The sequence below is a fragment of the Anas acuta genome, chromosome 1 (genome assembly GCF_963932015.1).
Source record: "Anas acuta chromosome 1, bAnaAcu1.1, whole genome shotgun sequence".
In the NCBI taxonomy this organism is placed as follows: domain Eukaryota; kingdom Metazoa; phylum Chordata; class Aves; order Anseriformes; family Anatidae; genus Anas; species Anas acuta.
This window is the reverse complement of record NC_088979.1, coordinates 148457558-148480977: the sequence shown is the minus strand read 5'-3', so window position 1 is coordinate 148480977 and position 23420 is coordinate 148457558. Positions and strand designations below refer to the sequence as shown.

General features: G+C 44.5%; 1 protein-coding gene and 1 long non-coding RNA gene across 2 annotated transcripts in view; both read right to left on the bottom strand.

Moving 5' to 3' along the window:
- Positions 1-6308: 6308 nt before the first annotated feature.
- LOC137846608 (uncharacterized) lies at positions 6309-17390 on the bottom strand. Its single transcript, XR_011090574.1, has 6 exons — positions 17250-17390; positions 15423-15839; positions 13193-13274; positions 11471-11659; positions 8123-8273; positions 6309-7541 (listed from the first exon to the last, which is right to left on the bottom strand). It is a non-coding gene; the product is annotated as an uncharacterized lncRNA (long non-coding RNA).
- A 3648-nt stretch (positions 17391-21038) lies between these two features.
- The window catches only part of RIC8B (RIC8 guanine nucleotide exchange factor B), a 34681-nt gene continuing 32299 nt past the window's right edge, over positions 21039-23420 (bottom strand). The window contains exon 10 of the mRNA XM_068664597.1: positions 21039-22119. Coding sequence (XP_068520698.1) covers positions 22008-22119 — 112 coding nt within the window. The 3' untranslated portion in view covers positions 21039-22007. The remainder of the gene's footprint in view (positions 22120-23420) is intronic.

Genomic DNA, 23420 nt, shown 5'->3' with positions numbered 1-23420 from the left:
ACACCAATTTTAGTTTAACACACTCTGATCAGATCTGCCGTTATCTCAACCTTTCGGGCCCCACGTTGGGCGCCAAAAAGACTGTCGTGGTTTAACCCGGCCGGCAGCTAAACACCACGCAGCCGTTCGCTCACCCTCCCCCCTCCCTCTCTGGGACGGGGGAGAGAAATGGAAAGTGAAGCCCGTGAGTTGAGATAAAGACAGTTTAATAAGACAGGAAAATAATAATAACAAAATAATAATAAAATAATAACAATAATAATACAATGGTGATAATAGGAAAGTAATAATAGTATGTACAAACAAGTGATGCACAATGCAATTGCTCACCACTCGCTGACCGATGCCCAGCCTAACCCCGAGCAGTCCGGCCCCCTCCCCCCGGCTAGCCACCCCTATATATTGTTTAGCATGACGTCAGATGGTATGGAATACCCCTTTGGCTAGTTTGGGTCACCTGTCCTGGGTCTGTCCCCTCCCAGCTCTTACTGCACCCCCAGCCTGCCCGCTGGCAGGACAGAGCAAAAGGCTGAGATGTCCTTGGCTTAGTATAAGCACTGCTCTGCAACAATTAAAGCATCGGGGTGTTATCAGCACTCTTCTCATCCCAAGCCAAAACACAGCATTCCACCAGCTACTAGGAAGAAAATTAATTCTGTGCTAACTGAAACCAGGACATCATCCCAGTACAGCTCTGACATCCTGCAAAGCAGATGGTGCTTGGGCTCAGGAGGTGGTGTATGTGGTCACCCTGTGCTCGTGCGGTGGGAGCTGGGGCTTTCCGAGGGTCAGCCATGGGTGATACAGAGATTCTTGCGGTGCCGCAGATCTCCACACCGCAGCCCGTGGAGGAGCCCACGTGGAGCAGGTGGATGTGGCCTCGAGGAGGCTGCGGCCCATGGAGAGCCCACGCAGGAGCAGGGGGGTTGGGGGGAGCTGCTGCCCGTGGGGGACCTGTGCTGGAGCAGTTTGCTCCTGGGGGATGGATGGACCCTGTGGTGCAGAGCCGTGTGGGAGCAGTGCTTGGAGAGCTGCTGGCTCTGTGAAGGAGCAGCAGAGACAAAGTGTCAGGGACTGAACGCAGCCCCCAGGATTTACAGAGTCTTTGTCTGCCACTCAGCGCACTCAGAAACTTTGCAGTTCTGCAGTCCTCCCTTCATTAGTCGTATCCTATCACTGACCTATCATTAACTGCTTCTCATCGTTAATGGTCTACCATGTACATGGTAGCTAACATAAAAGGGGAAAGTTCTGACTACTCACTGATTATAAAATGAAAATACAATGATTTTCTTTATAAACTTCAAGCATACTTTCTAAACATGCCCTAATATTTCCAAGCAAAAGCACCTGAATCAGTCCCATCTCTATACAGATAAAATCGTTTCCCCTGGCCAGCGCTAACATTGTACTATGTGTCTGGTGCAATGTGTTGGAGATAAAAAGGGTTGTCTATGGGTCCTAACAGCTCAGGAGCCAGAAGGCAAGTAAAGGCAAGTTAAACCCACTCAACATTTGGTATTTTTATATCCTCTGAATCTGGAGGCCCATGTCAAATATTGTAAAGCTGGGGCTTGCACTGCTGAGATAAGGGGCCCTCTCTCCAGGTGTAGCCTGATGTTTCCTCACAGACTTCTGCTGTTGTTCTTTGTGCTTTTAACCCCATGGTGTACTCACAGAGGTTGATCCCAGTAGCCTATACAAGCTGTACGTGCTCCTGTGCAGGCGTGATTCCTCTATGCCCAATTGGGTTGCCCTGTTTCACCCCCAGGCCCTCCTGGGCATCTTCTCCACTGTAGGATCCTTCTGGAGCAAGCCAGTTTGTTGCCCTGAAAAAAAAAAAAAAGGGATCTGGTTTCTCCCAGGTGCACTTGCCAGGATAGTTAACCACAGGGTGCACTCACAGATGAGGGTGTCAGCTGCACTAACTTTGTTTTAAATCCTCTCCCAGGAGACTTCACATCCTCAGCTGCCTTCATCCCACGCCTTAGGGAATGCCCTTGGCTATGAAACCACTGCTCTGTCAGGCTGTGTCCTCCCAGTACTGCAGGTATTTTGGACTCCAGAATCACAAAAGCTGTGTCTCAGTATTACGCAGCATTTAAGTGCACAAGGGAATGGGTCCCAGAGCAGCTTGCTGGACAAACCCCATCTATCTCTTCCTGGAGAGAAAGGACCTGGAGAGATTAAATCTCCTAGGGTAAAGCTGGCTTTGCGGTGCAGAGCCCTTTCTGTGCAGCGTGGCATGTGTCAGCTAAAACAATAGTCTAATGGGAATAAACCTACGTGAGGATTACTGCATCTAAACATGGTATTCAGCAAAAGCACTTCCCAGCTGTAACTACAGATGCCTTTTTTTTTTTTTTCCCTCTAATCTAACTAAGCCCTGATGACATAAAGCATTAAAAAACCCAATGCTGGAGCACAGACAGCTACATTAAGGCAGGTGTAGCTCATACAATCTCAGTCTGATTCTTCTTCTATTTACATGCAGTTAAATACGGGGTGATGTGACTGGCTCATGCCGACACACGGAACGAGCTCTGGCCCTCCACATCCGTCATCAAAGACGGCAGCAGCACTTGCTGGAGGCTCATATTTTTTAATGGAGCCAGCAGATGGCATTCGTACACTGCAGGCTTCCCTGCTCCACACCTTCCTTTGCAGCAACACAGTCCCTTCTTTTCTTAGGGCAGACTGAGTGTCTCACAAGAACGTCTTCCAAATTGGTGAAGAACTTTGTTTTCATAAGGGTAGGAGCATTTCCTGTAGGCTGTACAATCTGATAAACTCCTGGGCTGTGAGGATTAGATATGTTATCCCAGAGATTAAATTTTAAATTAGATCTCACAGAAATAAACTGCTACATACAGCCTGTCATTTCCACAACACTTTGATGGAAGTTGGGAGGTTTCCAAGCAGCTGCTGTCTCTTACTCTTTCATTTGACCTGTTCAAAGCCATTTCATATTCCAGTCTGTTCAGCCTGAGCAAGGCACATTCATTATCCAGGAACCACAAGATTTTACAAGCTAAATGAGAATTGCTTCATTTATTGAGTTGCTACGACCAGATTGCTCAGAGGAAAACAGCGTGAAGGTCCATTAGAAATAATTTTTCAGGTGTGAATGTGAGACCAGAAAAGACAATTGCTATGTTCCCAGTTCTTCAAGATTGACAGGACACAGTAGGTTTGAGTGTCCATCTCAGTTCAGCTTGCATTGCAATGAATCCTATCAGTGGGAATTAAGTTTAAAAACCTTTCTGATACGACAAAGAATGGTGGTGCACACTTGGAGGCAAAATGATGGATGAGCTTCACAGGTATCTACAGATACCAAAAGCCAAGCTGAGGATTTGAACTACTCTCAAATGAAATATGAATATAAACATATTTGCCTTATGTACATCTTCTGAAAGACACAGTAATGGGGGAGACCCAAGTTTTAAAGTGATGTTGGGCCCAAATTATTTTTGAAGTCTTTGAGAATAAAGATTTTACTAACTTGAAGATTCAACTTTACATGAGAACAGCTCAGAGATTCAAATGATGGACTAGAGGAAGACAAAAGCTCCCTCAAACTTCCAGAAGATGTGTATTGGCAAACCCAATATTATTTTAAAAGCTTTACGTGGAAAACCTGTGACAGAAATGAAGCTGAAGAGTGCAATACTTCTCCGTATAGCTAGATGGCTGTAATGACACACAGAGTGCCTGGATTTGGTAATTCGTTGCAGATTCTGCTTTGTTTTATATTTTCCTTCATATAAAACAATCTTTTCTGTATTCATTTTCTTGACATTTTTATTATGTATTAGCTCCATCTAGATTTGTCATACAAATCTTCTAAATAAAGTTAATCAGCTTTAAGACTTGTATCAAATGATTTGGGGCAATGATGATTTTAAGATGGAAATGTATTTCACTTTTAAGAAAAACGTTGTCCTTATTTCCTCTACTTAGCTGCTGCTTCTACTACAGAAATAAAAAGAGGCATTTACAAATTTTTTAAGGGAATTACACACATTTAGACAGACATCTTTTATAAAAAAGAAATGTTCTGGCAGGCAAACTGTTTTTATCACCATTTGATAAGCTTACAGAATATTATCTCTTAGGAGCTCTAGCATTACTTTTAGGCAGTAAATTGGCACAAAAGAAAACCTAACACAAAGACGAGAGAAGTATTGGAGAGATCTAGGGGGTTGGACACATCTTAGCTTGTGCAGGCATCTCAGAACTTTTTTTTGGGGGGGTTCCCGTGAGTGTGTTAGTTTAAAAGATTAAGGTTTGCAATCTGCACCGAGAGGAGAGTCCTTGCTAAAGTCTGTATACCAAAGCTGGCTGTGAATTGAAGAACTGTTGTAATTAGATTACTGTAAATACAATAAGAAACTCACTCCTGGTGGTCTGGGGAGGGGTGTCATAGGGCACTGGAGAATTGTGTTGGCAGGATTTGGGACAGTTTGACTGAAAGCAGAGAACACAATCTCAAAATCCTTTTAATCTTTTTTTTTTTTTTTTTTTTTTTTTTTTCCTCCCCTCAGTTCTTTGGGGATTTGTTTGTCATTAAGTAACAGTCAAAAGATTAAGGAAGTATAAAATGACATTAAAGCTCACAAGTACTTCTATAAAATTATCAGTGCCAGTGTAGTCTTCAGCAGGGACCGCTTCTGCCAAGACTTTCTAGAGCTGGGCAGAATGAAAAGAAAAGGAGCAAGCAGGCACAAAAGCAAAGCCCGTGAACGTGGGCTGGCGTCGTGCTTCTCCGCGAGCGCTTCTATCGCACGGTCGCCCCAAGTGCGGTGGCTGTTGCTATGTGTCTGGGCTCAACAAGCTTAAACTTTGCATGGCCCATGCTAAACTAATTTGAGTCAATTTGTCTACATCATTTCAACAATCGTCCTGTGCATTTTGAATCGTACATACAACACTGCATGATAAAGGCCCACCGAGCAGATGCCGACTGCTCATTCTGCCGTGGTCTAGCTGTTGCTAGTTCTTCACCATGGTTTCTCCATATCCTAGTGACAATGTTAGTTTTTCGATGGGGAGGTTAAGTCTGTGCCTGGCTAGTTAAGACTTTTCTTTACAGAGGACAGCTCCTATAACAACTGCCAGCTCTGAGCATGACCTTTAAAAATGAAATGAGGGAGTGTTAACTGGAGTGGTTTTTTTTTTTTTTTTTTCTCTTTTTAAATCTCCCAAGGGAGTTCAAAGGAATACAAGGAGATTTTGCAAGCAAAGTTTTAAGCCTGCACAAGAAAGACACCAATATCAGAAGCTGTTATCACAGGAAAGCTGATCTAACCTGCTTACAATCAAACAGTTTCAGTGTAATAGGTTTGGACTCAATTGTAAACATTCACTTTGTAAGACAGTTTAATTTTTGAAACTGAAATCAAACGAGAATAAAGAATTAGAGTAGCTCCAACAACTAGGTAATGTAATGGAGCTGATCCTCAGCTGGTGCAAATCGGTATAGCTGCAGAGGGAATCAGCTGTGCTGTCCTGTTTTCTACCAGCTCAGGACTTAGTCTTTCAGAGTGGAGCATCATATTTGGGAAACTCCAGGATTTCATGAGTAAAAGAGGAAGAGTGGTAAAAAATAAACCTTATTCTCATGTATGATAAATCCCCTGAAGAGGCATTAAAATGCATGTTTTCTGTACTGAGAGAAAGCCTGTAATTAATGTTTATATTATTCCTGGATTGGCTTGATAGTTTGCCTGCAAGCCTCTGCTGAAAAAGGATTACCTGGTGAGTCTTGCCAAATTGGAGCCCTGTACATCTCCAGGGACTGGCTGTCTGTTCCTCTCTCTATAAACTATTGAGGATTTTTTGCTAGACCCACTAAAATGGCAGCCGTGTTCCTATAGCAAACTTTGGGACCACTTTCATTTTGACAGTGTTTCCAAAACAGCATAACTCTGCTAGAATTGCCAAAAGGTGAGTTGGGTTTGAACCTTAGTGTTTTAGATATTCCCCCCCTATTTTTTATTTTTAAAAAAAAAACCAAGACTGTTAGTTTAGCCCCATTGTATCAACCAAAGCTTTATCTTGATGAAAAACAAACAAGGGTGTATTGCCTAAAGAGTCACTTTTCCCCTCCCCCAGAAAAATGTAATTGAAAATCTTTCAGGGATGTCAAGTTTTGGGGAGATGTTTCAATGCAGGCAGCATTTTATTTTATTTTATTTTATTTTATTTTATTTTATTTTATTTTATTTTATTTTATTTTATTTTATTTTATTTTATTTTATTTTATTTTATTTTATTTTATTTTATTTTATTTTATTTTTACTGTTTGCTCTCCAGATGATAAAACCAGAGAGATGGGTAACATGGGTAGATCTGTTTACTATTGCTCAGTGGCTTCTTTTTCAATTGATATCCTCTGTGTGTGTGCTCATCATGCTCTGGCTTGAATTTTAGATTCAAAACAAATTGCAATACTGAAAATAAAAGATTACCATTGCAGTGAGGTCAGAAAACTGCCTCATAAAATCAGTTGGGTTCCCCTCCATGGGGGGAGCCAACTTCCTGGTGCAGACCCCACCAAGCTCTGCTGCATCCTGGGTCGTAAGGACATTTGAGAGGTGGGGTGGTGAAAGAAGTGAGCTATGGACACACTGGCAGCTTCTAAGGATGGGGCAGGCTTGAGACCCCTCAAACTGATGGAGGATGCAGTGAGAGCTTGCAGACTAAATCCTGGCTGTCCTAGTGCAAAGATACTCTCAAATCTGCCTTTTGGGGCAAGTTGAGCTGAGCAGAGGCGTACCTGATGACCTGGGCCCATTCTTCCTGCAGTGCTACAGCTAATAGCCACTGACAGTATAATTGGTCACTCAAATAAAAGCAGGCTGATGGCAGCAAGGTGTTAAAAGCAGTGCTAAATGCTACCTTAGCCTGGTCATAGGTACCATGGCAAGTACAACTGGTAGGACAACATTATGGGTCCTGAGGAGGCTTTTGACCCCATGCCTATGACAGAGCTCAGAACTACCAGAACAAGTCTCCATCCAGACTAGGTATTCTCCTAAAATAGGTGCTTGTCTTTCAAAGTATTACTTAACAGACAAAGTCCTTCTCAGTGAGCATTCCCTTTCAAGCAACTAATAGCACTGGAGTCGGTAAAGATGTCCACACCAATGATTGTAGAAGTCATCTGAGCAATCTTCCCCTTCAAGAACTACCTGGACACCAATTTTACCTGATGAAGGCACTTCTTTCCAACACTTTTTTCCCTAGCGTAGTTTCTCAGACAGTAGACACATGGGGAGGGGAGCAAAAGTAGAGATGAACATAGCAGGAGTTAGCCATGAATTATCAACTAACGAATTTTGAAACATCTGTAAAACTTCCCCACAGAAAGGTGCCTGGTAGAGGCCCGCAGGACCCAACTCATTCAGTCCCTGACTTTTCCTTTCTCATGTGGGTTATTCACAGGGGGCTGGGCACCAAGCATCCCACCAGCACAACCCCCAGCACTGTGAATTCATCACCACCAGGGGAGTTCAATTGAAGAAGCCAACCAGTCACTACAAAAAAAAAAAAAAAAAGTGAAAGTTTGCCAGATTTTTTCGCAGAAATGGAAGAAATCCCTGTAGGGAGCTTTGGGCCGCCAAAGCTAGTCTCAAATGAAGCTTTGTTCAAGCAGCTCTGGAGGAAGCAGCCCTGTGAGAGCACCAGAGCAGTGCTGGGAATAATAAATATGACAGGGCAAATCTGTCTGTCATAAGGAAGATAAAAATAAAAGACAGTGGCTAAGACTGGACAAGGTTAAAGGGATAGGGTTTTGGCTCTTAGTTTCCAAGCGGGGGTGCAGTTGATGAAGGCACTTAAGAGACTTTTCAAGCATTTTATGTGGATGTGGTGAGGGCAGCCAGGGTTGGGTCACACATGGACAGAAGGATAATCAGCTCAGTAAGTGACCTGAGGGAAGATACAGAACCCCAGGCCAAAATGCTTAGCTTTTTGCCTTCTGCAAGTTCTTGAAGTGCTTTCCTACCAGCTTGGATGGCACAGGGAGATCTGGAGCTAGGATGAGGGAGAGAGGATGCCCTAGTGCAAGGCTCAGGCTCAAGGGCAGCCCTAAGTCTCTAAATTAAAGCCAAATTACCTCAGGGCTGATGTGTGAGCTCCACAGTTGAGGTCCCCAGTGAGGAAGCTCTCCTGGCCAGAAGAAGGTCATCCATCTCTTACATGTCTCATGTGGAGCAGGGGCAGGAACCTCCCAGGAGCTCCTGTAATGGTCCTCATGGAGGGGTAGTCTGTCACAGGAGAAGGTGAGACATCAGCCCTCAGCCCACAGTTCTTTGGAGGCATCGTGGCCAAATAGACAAGTGGAAATGGTTCCCCACCTGCCAAAAATGAAAATGTGATGGACACCTCTGAAAAGTGAACTTATTTGTCTTCATGGAATATTGCTCTTCTAAATCAAAATGTTCACTCCAAAATTCTCACAGAAAACTGGGTTTTCACTGAAAAAAATTCACCTTACCCTGTCTCATCTCTTCACTGTGATGCCCACAATGAGTAGCAACTTGCTATGTGGGCAATACCACTGTCTCTACAGACAAAACCACGAAGAACATAGATGGTGCCATTTTCTGGTAAATCAAGTGACCAGAATCTGGATTTATAAACCTTTACACCAACAATTTAACCAGTTTGTGCAGCTGCCTTTTTGATCATAAAATGAGCGTAAAGCTCTGAAGTTCTTGCATAATAAGGCTAGAGTGCTAAAATCAAAAATATTTTTAAGATACTTGGGCCTGGTCTGCATCCAAAACCACACCTGATCTGGGGAGCAAAGCAGCCCTACCTCTTCCCAGGATGTGCAGAGCAAACCTCTTGCATCCCACAGTAACCAAAGAGTTGCATTTAGTGATGAACAAAGCCAAGAAAACAAACAAGGTGGGAGGCTCCAGTAAGCGCCCTGTGATTACTGCTGAGGGGATGAGGGAAGATGCAGGAAGGACAATGGTGCCTTGAGGCTGCTGGAAAGGAGAGGAACATTATTTTGCCCCCAAACAGTCAAAGCCTGGGACTTGTACTGGTTACTGCTGCTGCCTTGTTCTGCTCCAATGATCTAAGTCAGTTTTCAGAAAAAAACATACATGGGGAATTTGAAATTCCCCTTGGCATGCCTCGCTCTCGATGCTAAGCCTTGGCAAGGTGTGATGCTACGTTCCCAAGTGCTGGCCAGAGCGCGTCCAGCTCGCTACAGCAAATGTGCTTTCTGTGCTACATGCTGAGCACCAGCGCTGGTCTTATTAACGCACACAGCCCCTCATATTTGAGCTGTGTAAACTGCTCCTAACAGCTCCTTTCCCCTCTTTGTTCAAACAAACAATGGCCTTTGGAAATTTATTTTAATGCTGCCGAGACCAAGTTGTTATTTAATTTAACAAATGAATAATTCTCCCTTCCAAATCCCCTTTAGCTCTGCATGTATATTACTTAATAGCTTATCTATACGCCTATCAAATTCTTACTCCTCTGAAAGAATACAACGCGCCCCCCTCTCCTTGTACAGCAAATTAGTGGAGGGAAAGGGGGGATATGGCTCCTCTCTTCATTCCCATCTTGCAATAAACAGAGAGAATGTACTTTGGTTTTCTATAGACACACTTGCCAGCTTTATTTGGCCATGAGATACCAAATTTAGAGCTGCCTCTGGGAAGAAATTAGTGATAGGGAATGCAACACAGGGAACATACTTGCATCAATAACCCCTGCTGATGGAATAAATTACAAAGTTTTTTTTTTTTTTTTTTTTTTTTTTTTTTTTTTTTTTGTAGCATTTTAATTACAAGTTACCCCATTACCCTTTTTTTGCTCATTTGCTTTATGCATTTGTGACTGGCTTGATGAGGACCAGTTAGTTCTCCAATGGCCAGGTGCTAGTAGTGCCCCCGCCTTGGGGACCCACCATGAAGAGCTTTTGTAGGCAGACACCAAAGGAGCAGAGAAGTGCAGGGCACTGAGCACCCCCACAGATCTTAGACCCTGTCAGCACAGATGGGAACACATCATTTCAGCCTCTCTGCAAACTTGGGCATCACAGCATGCCCTGCTGGCTGTCACATTGCCAGGGCTTTTTCAAAGCTAGTGATGGCACCTTCTCCTCAGATCACTACCCTTTCTGATGGCCCACTGCTCTCATGATTTCCTGATGGCGTTCTTCAGGAGCAAGCAGGGATAGTCTGTGTGTATCTATAACTATATATAATATACGTTATTATGGATACTAGGACTATTTAAAACATTGTGAGTACCAAAAATGTCACGATTATCAATAACATTTTCATTGCAAGGCAGGAAGGTATGGGCTCTTCACATCAAGGAGCACTGTGAGATGTCACTCTGAGGTGTCCGCAAATCTTCAGATCTACAGGAGGTATTTTCAGAGGTTTACACACTTTTACTTTGTCAATTTATAAAGTGACTTTCAAATAAATGAAACTATGAAATAGCACCAGGGGCTAGACAGTAGGACCTACCATGCCAAACTGTAACTAAACTGAAAATATTTAACTTCGAGAACAGAGCCCCCCAACCTTCCCTGCAAAAGGCAGCATCAGAAACATTCTTGTATTTAGGTAAAAAAAAAAAAAAAAAAGTGAGGCCTAAGCAGTTAAAAGGCAATGTGCTCTAAAGCCTCCCTAATCTATTTTCCTCCAATTCTTTCCACCTCTAAGAAGCTTGTGGAGTTAGTTGCCGATTAACATTCAGGAAGATTGTACTCTGTCTCCAGTTCATTGCTCTCTTGTTGGCTTATTGTTATTCAGAGCCCATTTATTGTAGATGAGCCATTCATTTTCCTCTAATTGGATGGGATTGGATTTCACTTTCATTGTTGGATGCATTGAAAACCCGGGAGGGGCTGCAGGGATCAGCCCAGGGCTGGGGAGATTTAACTGAGCACAAAGTTTAGGTTGCAGCTGAGAAGCTGCTTTTTTTTTTTTTTTTTTTCTCTTTTACATGCAAATGACTCTTGGCTAGGTTTGCAAAGTTTCTGTTGTGATCCTGAACACCTTGTTGCATAACTTATAATTTTTGATTTTGGGAACTTTTATACAGTTCCTCACCAGAGCACTCATCACAAGGAAGATTTCAGAGTGTCAGAAACCAGCAAGGGCTTTGCACAACCATCCCTCCTGTCAGTACCCAGCCAGCTTTCTGACAGTCTCCAATGTTTGGATATAATCCTTTCACAGCGTTCAGTTCAAGCCCTGTAACATCCTCCCCTGCAGAACGGCTTCAATTCACTCAGGGCAATACGAGGCTCTGCAAGCAGAAGGCATTTTGGAGCCTGCTCTCTGCAGCTATTTGCACGGCAAATTGTCCCCACCTGAGGGCAAGCTGGAGGCTGAGGAGCCTGCCTCCTGAGCCACAGCCTGGTTTTGTGGCAGGAAAACAAGTCTGAACCAACCCCACTGCTCCCAGCTGCCTGAAAACTCACCTCGAAGTGCTGGCAGCAGAGCTGGAAATACTCGTGGTCTCCCACATGGGTGTGCGTGTCGCTGTGCCATGAGGGAGCCCCCTTGCCACTCACAAACACCACGGCTGCTCTGGGCTCCTTGGCCACAGCACCTCACCAGGCAGCTCAGGAGTGATGGGGACAGATTACATCCACCTCAGAAAACCATGTCTGTAGAGAGCGGGTTTCAGGGTTTAACTGTCTGAATTAAAGGCAGTAGTAAAATTCATTTCAAGGATTTAACTATCTGAAAAATAAGTGTGTAACCAGCGGAGAGATGGGCACCTCTGGAGAGCAAGTGATGCTCCCTGAGATGTATCTCACAGGTGGGACGTGCTGCTCTCTGGAGCAGAGAAGCAAGCAGACTTAGCAGACGCCTTAGGTGCGGCCTTAGACTCTAGCATGTCCCCCGAATGTCCTCTAAGCAGCCCTAAACATTACACATCTAGGAACACCCTATCTCTGACACCTTCACTGGACGGCCAAATATGACTGAACATGGCCGGCAGGTTTGGAGTGGCCACAGGGAAAGCAAGGAGACGTGTCTACCTGCACAGAGCAGCAGCGTGACTGGAAAGCATGTTTTTAGAGGGACAACTATCAAAGAAATTCAGCTGTAAGATACATTATTGCCCAGGGAGCATTGTGGATGGTCTACGTGTTCACAAGAAAAGCGGCCTAAACCCAGCCTCCATTAGGCTGTGACACGTGCTGAGGAAGACCCTTTGTTCACACACAAAGCAAAGCTGTTTCCTACACATCTGTGCCCAGCTGCAGATAGCACCTAAGAAGGTGCCAGTTTGGCCCCAAACTTAACCTGCATGGAGGTATTTATTAGTTTCTTTACCACATGGATCCTCTGGTGTTTCATGAAGGCTAAGCTCACACTTGAACCCTTCCCCTTCCCCTTCCCCTTCCCCTTCCCCTTCCCCTTCCCCTTCCCCTTCCCCTTCCCCTTCCCCTTCCCCTTCCCCTTCCCCTTCCCCTTCCCCTTCCCCTTCCCCTTCCCCTTCCCCTTCCCCTTCCCCTTCCCCTTCCCCTTCCCCTTCCCCTTCCCCTTCCCCTTCCCCTTCCCCTTCCCCTTCCCCTTCCCCTTCCCCTTCCCCTTCCCCTTCCCTGCCTCCATTAGTTAAACCTGAGGTGAAATCCACTCATCGTCCACACCTGGTGGAAGGAGGCCAGCAGAGACCACAAGGGCCTGGGAGGGAAGCAGAGGCACCTGTGTACTGGGCAGGTTGAATATAAAATAATTAACATGGCCCCAAAGACCAGGTTCTGATGAGAAACAAGATATTAAGACACTAACCATTAAAATTGATAGGCCAAGAGATGAAGACAAAGTGAAAAGCTGCACAAAATGAAAATAAAGAAATAAATAAAAGAGGTAAAATTTGACCTGTTGCTTTCTGGGAATTTTCAGTGTAAAAGGACTAGGGGAGACACTCTACCCAAAAGGCTTTAACCTGAAGACCTGCAGGCAACTGGTACAAAGCACAGATGTTTCGGGATCCCACAGGATCCCCTACAGCATACATAACACCAGCGGTGGCAGCAGCCTGGCTGTCCAGATTCAAAGGCAAGGCTGAAGAGCTCCATGTGACAGCAAGCCCACCAGACCTCACAGTCTCTCTCTTCAGTGTCCAATTACACACAACAAAATACTCTTCTTTTTCTTTAGCTATGCTAAATAAAGGATTGACATACCTCCTTCCTGCAGAGGTATTCGGTGGTAGCCAACCTCTGGCTCTTGGTGGTTCCTGGCGTCTCTAGGCCCCCGTTAAACAGTCTGTGAATGGTAATTAAACAAAGCAAGCCTATGAGCTCAACAGCCGCTGTCCTGGGTTTGCACCTCCCCTGGAAAATTGCGGTGGTCTGCAAATCAGGAATTACAGAAAACATCTGCTCTGGCTCCGGCACAAGCCTCCCCTCAGGCCTCCCCTGGGTGTGCTAGGCAGTGCGACCGTAAATCATCTCGCTGGACTCGTCAGGCCTCGGCAGCTACCTAAGTTATGGGCGCTGAAGACGGCCGTGGTCGTGGTCTCGCCAGCACTGTATGGAGGGGATCACCTCGTGGCTGGCCGTGCTTTCCTGCATTCCCCGGGCAGGGATTAGGGAGCTGCTGCGTAACTCATTGGCCTTGACCACTACGCACCATCTGGGCTATCTCCAGCACTTCAAGGTTGTTTCCAAATCACGTTATAGACAGGCCACGGGTCTTCCAGGAACCTGTTGGACACTGTCCTTTGGATAACATTCTCCAAAGCAGTTACTATTCAGATACTATCAAGCTACCTACAGCCAAGCTATATGCACTGCACCAATTACTACCATTACTTTTTCCTCATAACACTAAACTTTACTTATGCAGGGGCCATACAGAAACCTAGAAACTACTTAGCTTTACCACTTCAGTTGTGCTTCAGGAGAACCTTTCTCTGTAAAATTAACCCACTTTGGTTATGTCACATAGTCAGATTTCCATTTTTTTCTCCTGTTTTTCTGCGTTTCTCCATTTTTTTCCCAACTAAAGAAGTAGTGGGGCTCTCACAGGCAGACACACAATCACAAGCAAAGAAGTTTGCATCCCAAAGTCAAAACAGGGCATCATCAGAGAAGTCAATGCACAGGCAGGTAATCTTTTCTGTCCTTGGCATCAGCTACACTTTTTTACTCTTGCACATTGGCCACACCAAACCCACTCTTCTGCAAAGAAAAATGAATGCAAACGTCTCATCCCACAGACACACACCCTCTGGGAAGTATTGACGTCTACTGGTGCAAGGGCTTTACCAAGGGAAATCTAGCAGGAATAGTAAAAATTACAGCCTTTTAAAACTCTCCCAAACAATTACAGAAGGAAATGAGAACGTTCTGTGCCATTTTAATGTTCTGTTGTTCTAGTAAAAATTTGACATGACTGCTTTATTTAATTTCAGGATTTTTTTTTTTTCCTGTTTTCCTGATTTCATCTGTTTTTTTTTTTTTTTTGTTGTTGTTGTTGTTGTTTTTGTTTTTGTTTTTGTTTTTTTTTCTTATTTTCCTTCCTTCCATTCTTAGAGAATTTGCAAAGGTTAAAAAGAACACACACATAAAAACAAAACAAAACAAACAAAAAAAAACCACTTGGAAACAGAGAAAATTAATAACCCTGTTTCTCATTTGACTACCTTTTCAAGATTTTATTTTATTTTGTTTTTAATTATTATTATTATTTTTTTGAATGGGAACTACCAACAAGGCAAGAAAGGCACTGAATGATAGAAAGAAAAAAGGAGGTCTCTTCCAACCTAGAAATTCTGTGATTCTGTGAGGTGCTAGGGCAGGAGAAATGGCAGAAGTAGGAATGTAAAGAAGAGAAGAAGGTTTCAAAAAGCAGAAAATCCAGGAATGTCTGGGCCTTGGATCTCACCAGGCAGCTGCAGGAGTTGCAGCAGCACTAATGCAGCAATACCCATTCCCTTGGTGTGCCTCTGGGAAATACAGGACATACCCACCGAGAAACCACCCCCGGTGGGTTTCTGCATCCCACTCATCCATAGGTAGAAATTCTTCATGCAGTTAACCACAGGAGGCCTGCCATGATTGCTAGGCCAAGGAACAACATTTTCTCCTGTGACTGCTGTCCCTGGGGAAGCAGGAAAGGGAAAAGCACCATGAGCCAGCAACACGTCCTTGTGAAATATTAAGCAAAGCACAGCCAGGGGAGGAGGGAGGCGCTTGTCCCTCGGCTCAGTGCTGGTGAGGCCGCACTGGGCCCAGCTCTGGGCTCCCAGGGATCTCCAAAAGCTGCCTGGACGCGGTCCTGGGCAGCCTGCTCTGGGTGGCCCTGCTGCAGCAGGGGTTGGACCAGGTGGCCTCCAGAGGTCCCTTCCAACCTGTGGTTCTGAGATCATTTTTCCCTGGTGCCAAATGCCTGTACCCGAGAGGCACCTACCTTGGGTCCACTACCAGAGCCCCATGGGCCCTGCATACCCCAAACTTCACCACCCTGCAGAAAGACCACTACAAGTGGGGCATATGGGGCACAGGGCCCAGCCCCCAAAGGAGTGACCATCACCAGCACCCTGGGGGCCACTGCATCCCAGCCTTATTTATTTGTTATGAATAATTACAGCTCTCCTTTCCCCTCCCCTCTGGCCTAGGCACAAAGCAGCCCGCTCCCCTGAAGGCCGCGGCATGTAAAAGTTTGTTGTTGCATCTCCATTAAACTGTATGCTCTCCGCCCGCCGGCGATAATGCACTTCAGATAATTCGTTGACGCAATATATTTTCCAGGATAGGCCTTTGTTTTCTTTCTTGGCCGCTCACCCTCTTTCTGTGGTCAGTTTTGCTCATTTCTCTTGTAAGCTGTCTAGAGGCAGAGAAAAGGCTTTCAGTTTTAAGCAGTTTCCTTTTCAGTCTCCCTTTATTGAATTCCAACCTCCATTTTTTTTTTTTTTTTTTTTTTTTTTTTTTTAAGCATAGGGACATCATTTATCTTGGACTTTAAGTTGCAGGGGCCTTCAAGGGGCTTCTTTTTTTCTTTCCCAGCTGCATTTGTTGACACACAGTCAATCTGTTTTTTGCCTTCGTTCCCCCTCTTCCCCCCAGCAGGCCATAAAGTATCGACAGCTGTGCCCTTTATTAGCATAGCCATTTTAAACACAACAAGGGGGAAGAGACTAAATATATTACAGCCATTACCTCTGTCAAAAAGTGACAATTTTAAAACATTTTAGCTTTTCACTGGGAAAGCCGGCAGCACAAAAGAAAGTGCTATAATTTTATTGTAAATGCTTTTTAAATATGGGTCACTTGGCCATAATCAATGGAAAGGATGGAAAAGTTCAAAGCTTCAGAACAGTTCAGGCAGATAGCAGAATTTTTTTTTTAAAGGCTTGTCTTTAAAATATGCTAATTGGGGCAAAAATACAACAGTGAGAAGCATGCAAAATAAGATCTCGTTCCTGGCGGTTTTGTTTTCCGCCCAGCTCTGTTCATGCTTTTCCCATCTACTTATAAGTGTGTTTTACAACTTGGATGGGAATTATTCCTCCCCAACAGGGTGTTATGAACATTTGGGGACTGAGAAAACAGGAGGGAATCCGGGCACTCGCTGCTCTCTTCTGAAAAAGAAAAAAAAAATAAACAAACTACAGTTTTTCCAAATGCCCGTGGAAGTGTGACGTGCCACAGCACTGTGAGCTACCGGGCAAGAGAATTTCTTGAGTATTAAATAATCCCGAAGCCTTAAAACACCAGTAGTTTACGTTCAGGTTTGGATTCTGAAACACACTCGTAGGTTTACCTGTTTTTTGTATGGCAGAAACTTGTATTTTTAAGCCTCCAGAATTAGGAATTGGCCTTTTTGGTTAGACCAGGACTAATGCCCATGGTCAGCATCTGTTACGAGCTCTGCAAGGTAAAAGAGGGCTTACGGATGCCCTGAAGCACGTGGATCCTGGCTGCTTTTGTTTGAATTTGTAATGGGTTTATCAGGCAAAGAGGAAGGGGCAATCCCAGCGGGGTTTATTTTAAATGGCATCACCTTCACCTCCATTTCAGACATCTGGAGAGAACTTACGGGTCTTTTCTCTCTCTTATCTGTTCCTCCCCAGTTACAGGTTTTGCACGAGATTCCTCTTTGCTTTTGACATTTCAGAACACATCTAAAACTTGGCTTATGGCAAGGCAAGTTGTTAAACAGACTTCCAGAAGCAAAGCTTCTCTAAGGGAGCTATTTAAGCAGAAGTCCATGAAATCCCACACACAATGTACTCACGGAGGCTCCTGGAGGGCCAGCTCTCACCACGGGAGCACTCTCCAAATTCGCCAGAGAGAGGGAGCGAGCATCCTGCTCGGGGAAGAGTGCAGTCCATGGCAAAGGGGAAACGGGAAGGAATTTTCACCACCCATCTTTTGGCAACCAATTTAGCAGCTAAATGTAACCAGCTGGTCTCCCCAGGCTCCCTCTGTAGTCAAGGGAGGGAAAGCAAAGCTCCTGCAGAGGGTCATTCAGTGCACCCAAATTAGCCTAACTCTGAATTGTCCTCCCTCTCATCCGTGACTGGAGCAGGAGTTTGAAGAGACTGCCCGGGTAATTTAGCCAGCTAAGTTGGGTGGTCTGAATAATTCCTTCCCCACCAACCTCTAAAAGCCTGCCTAGGTACCCCACAGAGATTGGCATGCTGTCGGAGGGACCGATTCCCAAGCACGGCAGCAGCTCAGTAATCTGCGCTCGTGCCCGCTCCAGAGAAAGCCGGGATGCCCCACCACCAGCAGCAGCATCCCGCTGGATGTTGTAGCTCCCGGCCAGGACAGGAGCTGACCTGAGCCACGCGCTGGCAGCTGCTGCTGGGCCAGTTGTGACGACGGTCTGGTTTGGGGGATTTTTCCCTTGCCAGCCTGGCCACACACCACTAAGGTGGGAATAGCTGCGGGGCAGCCCAGCCCTTAGAGGTGTCCCACGGGGGAATCAAAAGCAGCTCCTGTGCCACAGAGACCTGTCTGCTTGCACTCCCTTCCTGGTGAAACAGTTTTGTGGCCCCTCCTCACTTCTCCTGTCCGTGTTCCTACCCACCCCCAGCTGGAGGATACGTTGCGATGCTAAAAGGACATCACTTCCCCCAAAACTCCTGACCCAAATATTGCACAACCAGTGTGGGAGCATGGCGTGTGAACTGACTTCAGGAAGAGCAAAGGCTTGTGCATAAGGAAATCGGGAAATAAACGTTCCCTATCACTTTTCATGCGAGCCAGAGCCATCCAGCTGATCGAGATGTTAACATTACAGGATTTCCATTTGTCAGATTAAATTGATTTTTTTTTTTTTTATTTTTTATTTTTTTTTGGTCTTTGAAAGTGAGCTGCATCTTTGTACCACCCCTCACTCACCATTTTTACATGCTTGTCCAGCAAAGACTCTGACCTGGGCAGCTAGCTGTTTAACTTGCTGCTCATCAAAGACCTGTAAAGTCTGGCTTTCAGCTGTTTGAACAGCAGAACGGTCCTTTTACAGGCAGCCTTATTAAGGAGCGGGATTTTATTAGCTGTTCCGTGGCAATAAGGTGAAGGACAATGTTGTGGAATGCTCCTCCGGGAGATTTGGGTTCTCGTATACCGCGGGGTTTACTTTCCTCTTTTGGACTAGGATGCTTGGCAACCTCCTGATATGACAGCGTGCTTCGTGGCGATATTCTCTTCCTAAAAGCCACCTTTGACAACAGCTATTTCACCCAGTTAGAGGAAAATTGGTGCTTGAAGAACTGTAAGAGAACCATACCACTGCCCAATTTTCTCCCCTCTCCCCCCCTTTTTTTTAAAACTTTCAGATACTTGTAGAAAGCCCACGTATAGGGTGAAAAATCTCTTTTGGACACACACACACATATATATATAGAAATGTATACTCAAAACATTTTATGGTTTTCCCGTTTTGCAAATTTCTTTAACGCTCTGGTAATTTTCTTAAAACATTTTTAACAGATTGTAAACGTCCCCCTTTTTCCTGAAAACCACTTTCGGGACACACAAAGTTTCAATTAGCATTTGCGAATACCTGCCAGGAAGTTTTCATTAACATTTAGACAAATAAGCCTGGGTGATTTTGCAAAAGAACAAAGTACCCCGACAAATTTCAGCAATTTCCCATCATCTTTTGTTTCATAACTCTATTTAAGCGGAAACAAAGAAACGCAAAACTTCCAGATCATTGATGAGCTTTGATGGGAACTGCGTTACTTCTGGCCGCCGCTGCCAAGACAAAGATTGAAGCACAAGATTTTGTATTTGGGACTGCCTGTGAGAGGCTTTTGGAAAATGAAAGGTACCTGTCTCTGAAATCCACTGGCTAAACCCTGTAAAATAAGCTACGTTGCAATTACTACGCAGTCAAAACCTGTAGCAGCAGTGTTACCGCCCCACTGTAACCCCAGCCAGCAGCAAGGCCTAGAAGAAAGCTTTTACAGTGTTGGGATTTTTCAGGCCTTCTGCAAGCACTGCCTGGGGATGGGAATGTGCCAGGACAAAGCAATTCCCATCTGCTGAGGGGGTGACTGCACCCATTGCATTCCCCAAACTGGTTGAGCTCTCCTTGCTCCTGAACAGCTGGTTGGTTTAAATAAGGCTCAGATGCCCAAGCATCCAGATTTTGGAGGTTCACCTTAGCAAATAAATAAAGTAAATCCTAATTTCACAGTAAGCACACCTTTCCAGAGAGCTTTTTTTTTTTAATTTTTCTTTCCTCTCTCTTCACTACAGGCAACCCAAACCGTGCTCCTGAGCGGCAGCGTGCAGGCAGAACCTTCTGCTCTTGGTCCTCACATCCTCAGCTGAAGCATCTCACCTCTGTAAAACCCAATACAAGTGTGTATTTTCCAAGACAAACTAAACAGCAGTAGTTACTGCATCACACTGGTGCACTGGGCAGGAGCCAGGTCACAAACCCCTCATGTTATAGCGCTTGTAACAAGGTCCCTGGAGCCCATCCTATTAACCTCTTCAGCCAGCTGATGGTAGGAACATGCTCTACAACCTATAAAGCAACCGAGTCTTCACTTACTTCCTTACTCTGTACCTATTACTCTACGGCAACCTATACCCAAGCTTATTACTGCAATTACTACTCCAGCCCCATGATCCAACAGCTGTTACCAAGACAGACTCAAAGCCTCATTAACAGACCCAGGGAAGATTTGCTCCTCAGCAAGTTTGTAAATGCCTTGCCCCTCAACTCATATAGTTACTAAATATTGCACCTGCAATATATAGTATCGTGTAGTTGCACCTGCAACTCAATAGTTACCTGTGCTGAACTGAAAGGAGGCATGGGTGATGCAAAACCCAGAATTTAATTTTTTTGAGACTGAGTTTAGATGCAGCCAAGCACGTTTCCTGCTCCTGCACAACTCCCTCTGATTATAGTATTATACATGCAGTACATGGCTTTGCTCCAGCTGTTGCTTCCTCCTTAAAACAAGTGTGGGAACAGCAGCTGGCTTCCTTTTTGCCTATGCAAAATGTGATGCTCCACGTGGATACAGCAGATGATATAGCCCAAGTCAAATCATAACCATCATCATCATCACCAAGCCATAAAACATCAGTTATTAAAACATTCAGAAGAGTGCCAGCATACACCAATGTAGAGAATTAATGACCCTAGATCCCTTTAATAAAAGAATGGGGCATAGCTACGGCTGGACAGTGTCTCATGAGAAAACAGCTGCTGAGATGAGGGCAGGGCGTTATTTCTTCATCCTTTTGGAAGGATGAGATCTATGGAAGCTCCTCACATAGGAAAACACAGCCTGATTTCACACCAAGTCCTCCCTTCATGAAGCCTTTGAACACCAACTGCCTTACTACAGGGAACCAGTATCAACCTGAAGGGAACAACGACAAACTGGAAAACCTTCACCACCTTTGTGAGGTTCACAAGAACGGAATGTGTACGGTTCTGAGCTAAAAAAAAGGAATTACGATCTAGGATATGGATTATTCATCATGTAAACTGCATCAAGAGAAACACACAGGGAGAGGAACCAAGCAGGCAAAGAGGCAACAACAGCAGTGCAGCACGCCTAGAACTTTAATCTTTGTTTTTAAGAGTACACAGTTGAAAATTACACTTTCTTCTGCTTCCTACCTTCCCATCCTTCCTAAGTCCTCCCTGAAAAGGAAACTATTTCTTTGTTATTAGTTTGACTTCCCTTCAAGAGTGGCACACCCGTTAGGCCCCAATTCAGTAAAACACTTCCACATGCACTTCTCTTCAGCCCACTGCTATTCACGGCCACGTTTAAGCGTACATACTTGAAGGCTGTTTTGAATAAGGATGTTTTTACTTAACCAAAGTGGGGGGTGATGGTGGTAATATTTGTGTGGTCTTAACGTGTGTGTGGGGGAGAGGACATACAACATACATCATCTTGTTCCCAATTTAGTGGCAGTCGGTGACGCACTGGATTTCTTACCACTATGCACGTCTGTGGTTAAGCTACGGCCTAAGATTTTACCAATGACATTTAAAAAGGGTAGCTCTGAAATCACCGCTGAATGCCAGTTAAAGCAGCTTTACAAGGTCAGTCAGACTAAGTTTAAACACCCTCCGCTCCTAAATGCCATTAAGCAAACTCATTTCTTTAATTAGAATCATACAAAAGGAAAGAGAGACTAGCAGGACAATACAAAAAAATATATATAAAGAATGGGAAAACCTACAGAGTTCAGAAAACAGGATTCTGGAAAATCAAAACGTTTATATTTTATTTTACATTGTAGGCTTTCACTTTTCATCCCTTTGAAATACATTTAGTTTTAAATTAATAAAGATCATAAACTAATAAATCAGTGTGTTCTTTGAACAGACATAATAAAAATGCAGACATTACACCACAGGATCCATCATTTAAATATCCCAATAATCGACCAGTTAAAGTGACGCTGGCTAACGCGAGGATAAAACGCCTAGATAAAAGATGTCGTGGCTCTAAGGAAAAACGTGGGTTGGAGGAGAATTGAGAGTGAAGCAGGTGATGCTTTAGTCTGAATCTGAGCTGTCTTGCTTGTTGGTGTGGTACTGGCTGACTGCTTCTTCCAAAGGAGCCATTGTACCATCCGGCCGCACTCCCATTGGTTTTATAAGTTCATCTCTGTAAGAGATCGAAAACAGAATATAGATTAGCACATGCACACATATCAATTCACATGTGTATAATACAATCACATACAGTAGAAGCTTCAGAGCATAATAAGCCTTTAAAAGGAAGTTATTCCTGCTAAAGCCCTCTGTTTGAAGAAAGACGGACAAAAAACCTTCCAAAATAGGTGGGAGGGGAAGAGCAGGCCAGATAAAGCCTTCATTCATGGAGGCCAAACCTACTTAGCCAATTAAAGACACCATGAAAAGTCAGTGCCTAATAGGTTGAAGACGAGGAGCAGGTTCGCTGTTTTAAGCAGACAAACTCGCTTTTCTTCGGAGAGCTCTTTGCCAGCCATTTCTGCCTACAGTTTCACCTGCCACCCCGGCCTGTAGGCGCACACGCGATTAAAATAATTGATACATATTCCCCTCACTGAAGGAAATAAATCACGGACGAGAACAGACTGCCTGCACCACCAGTCGGGGTGTGCAAGTACTTGTTGATTCCTTGAAAAAAAGCCGACTGACTCTAATACTATTGCTTTTGTTTGTGGCAGTTTAATTACGGGATTGACAGCCATTTTAATCTCTTCAAAGCTCCAAAGGCCTCTCGAAGCTAATCCAATTATATCTACTCCACAAGCTACAGCCTCATCTAAGAGATGATTAATTATTGATTAAGCCAATCAAAAAGTATTAGCAAAGATTTATTTAATCCTTACTTTTTATCACCTCATTTATATGTGGATTATACCAAAACCTGAAAGGGCAAAGATAACATTTTGATTTTCTCCTGGGAAAAAAAAAAAAGTGGAGAATACTTCTAAATATTCAGGAGTCACCTTAAATAAAGGAGCGGAGGTTTGATGTCAGTTCCCCCCTCGCTCAAAAGGCAGCCCAGTAAAACTCAGACGATTTAACACACACTCGGCTCCCCCCTTCTCCCCCTGAGCCACAGACAGTAAAACTGCATCGCTCAGGGGGGTAGGCAAAGGCATTTCACCAGCTCTCTCCCTGGTCTGCACTCCTACCTCGGCTGAAAAAAGAGGGACAGAACTGGGTTACGTGCAGCGGGCAAGCTAACTTTAACACAATGGGAACTGCAGGAAAGGCAACGTCTGAATTGTACAGCATGCGCAAGGCAGATACAGTACGGTCACGCAGCAAAGTCCCCAAGAATCCTGATTGCTCGTGAAGATGCTCGAAATCAGGTTCCGAAGGGCTCAAAAAAGGAAGACTGCAGGTCCAGTGCCCCAACAGGAGCAGAGCCCTTCCAATCTGCTGTCAGATGTCCTCCAAGGCAAAGCCAGA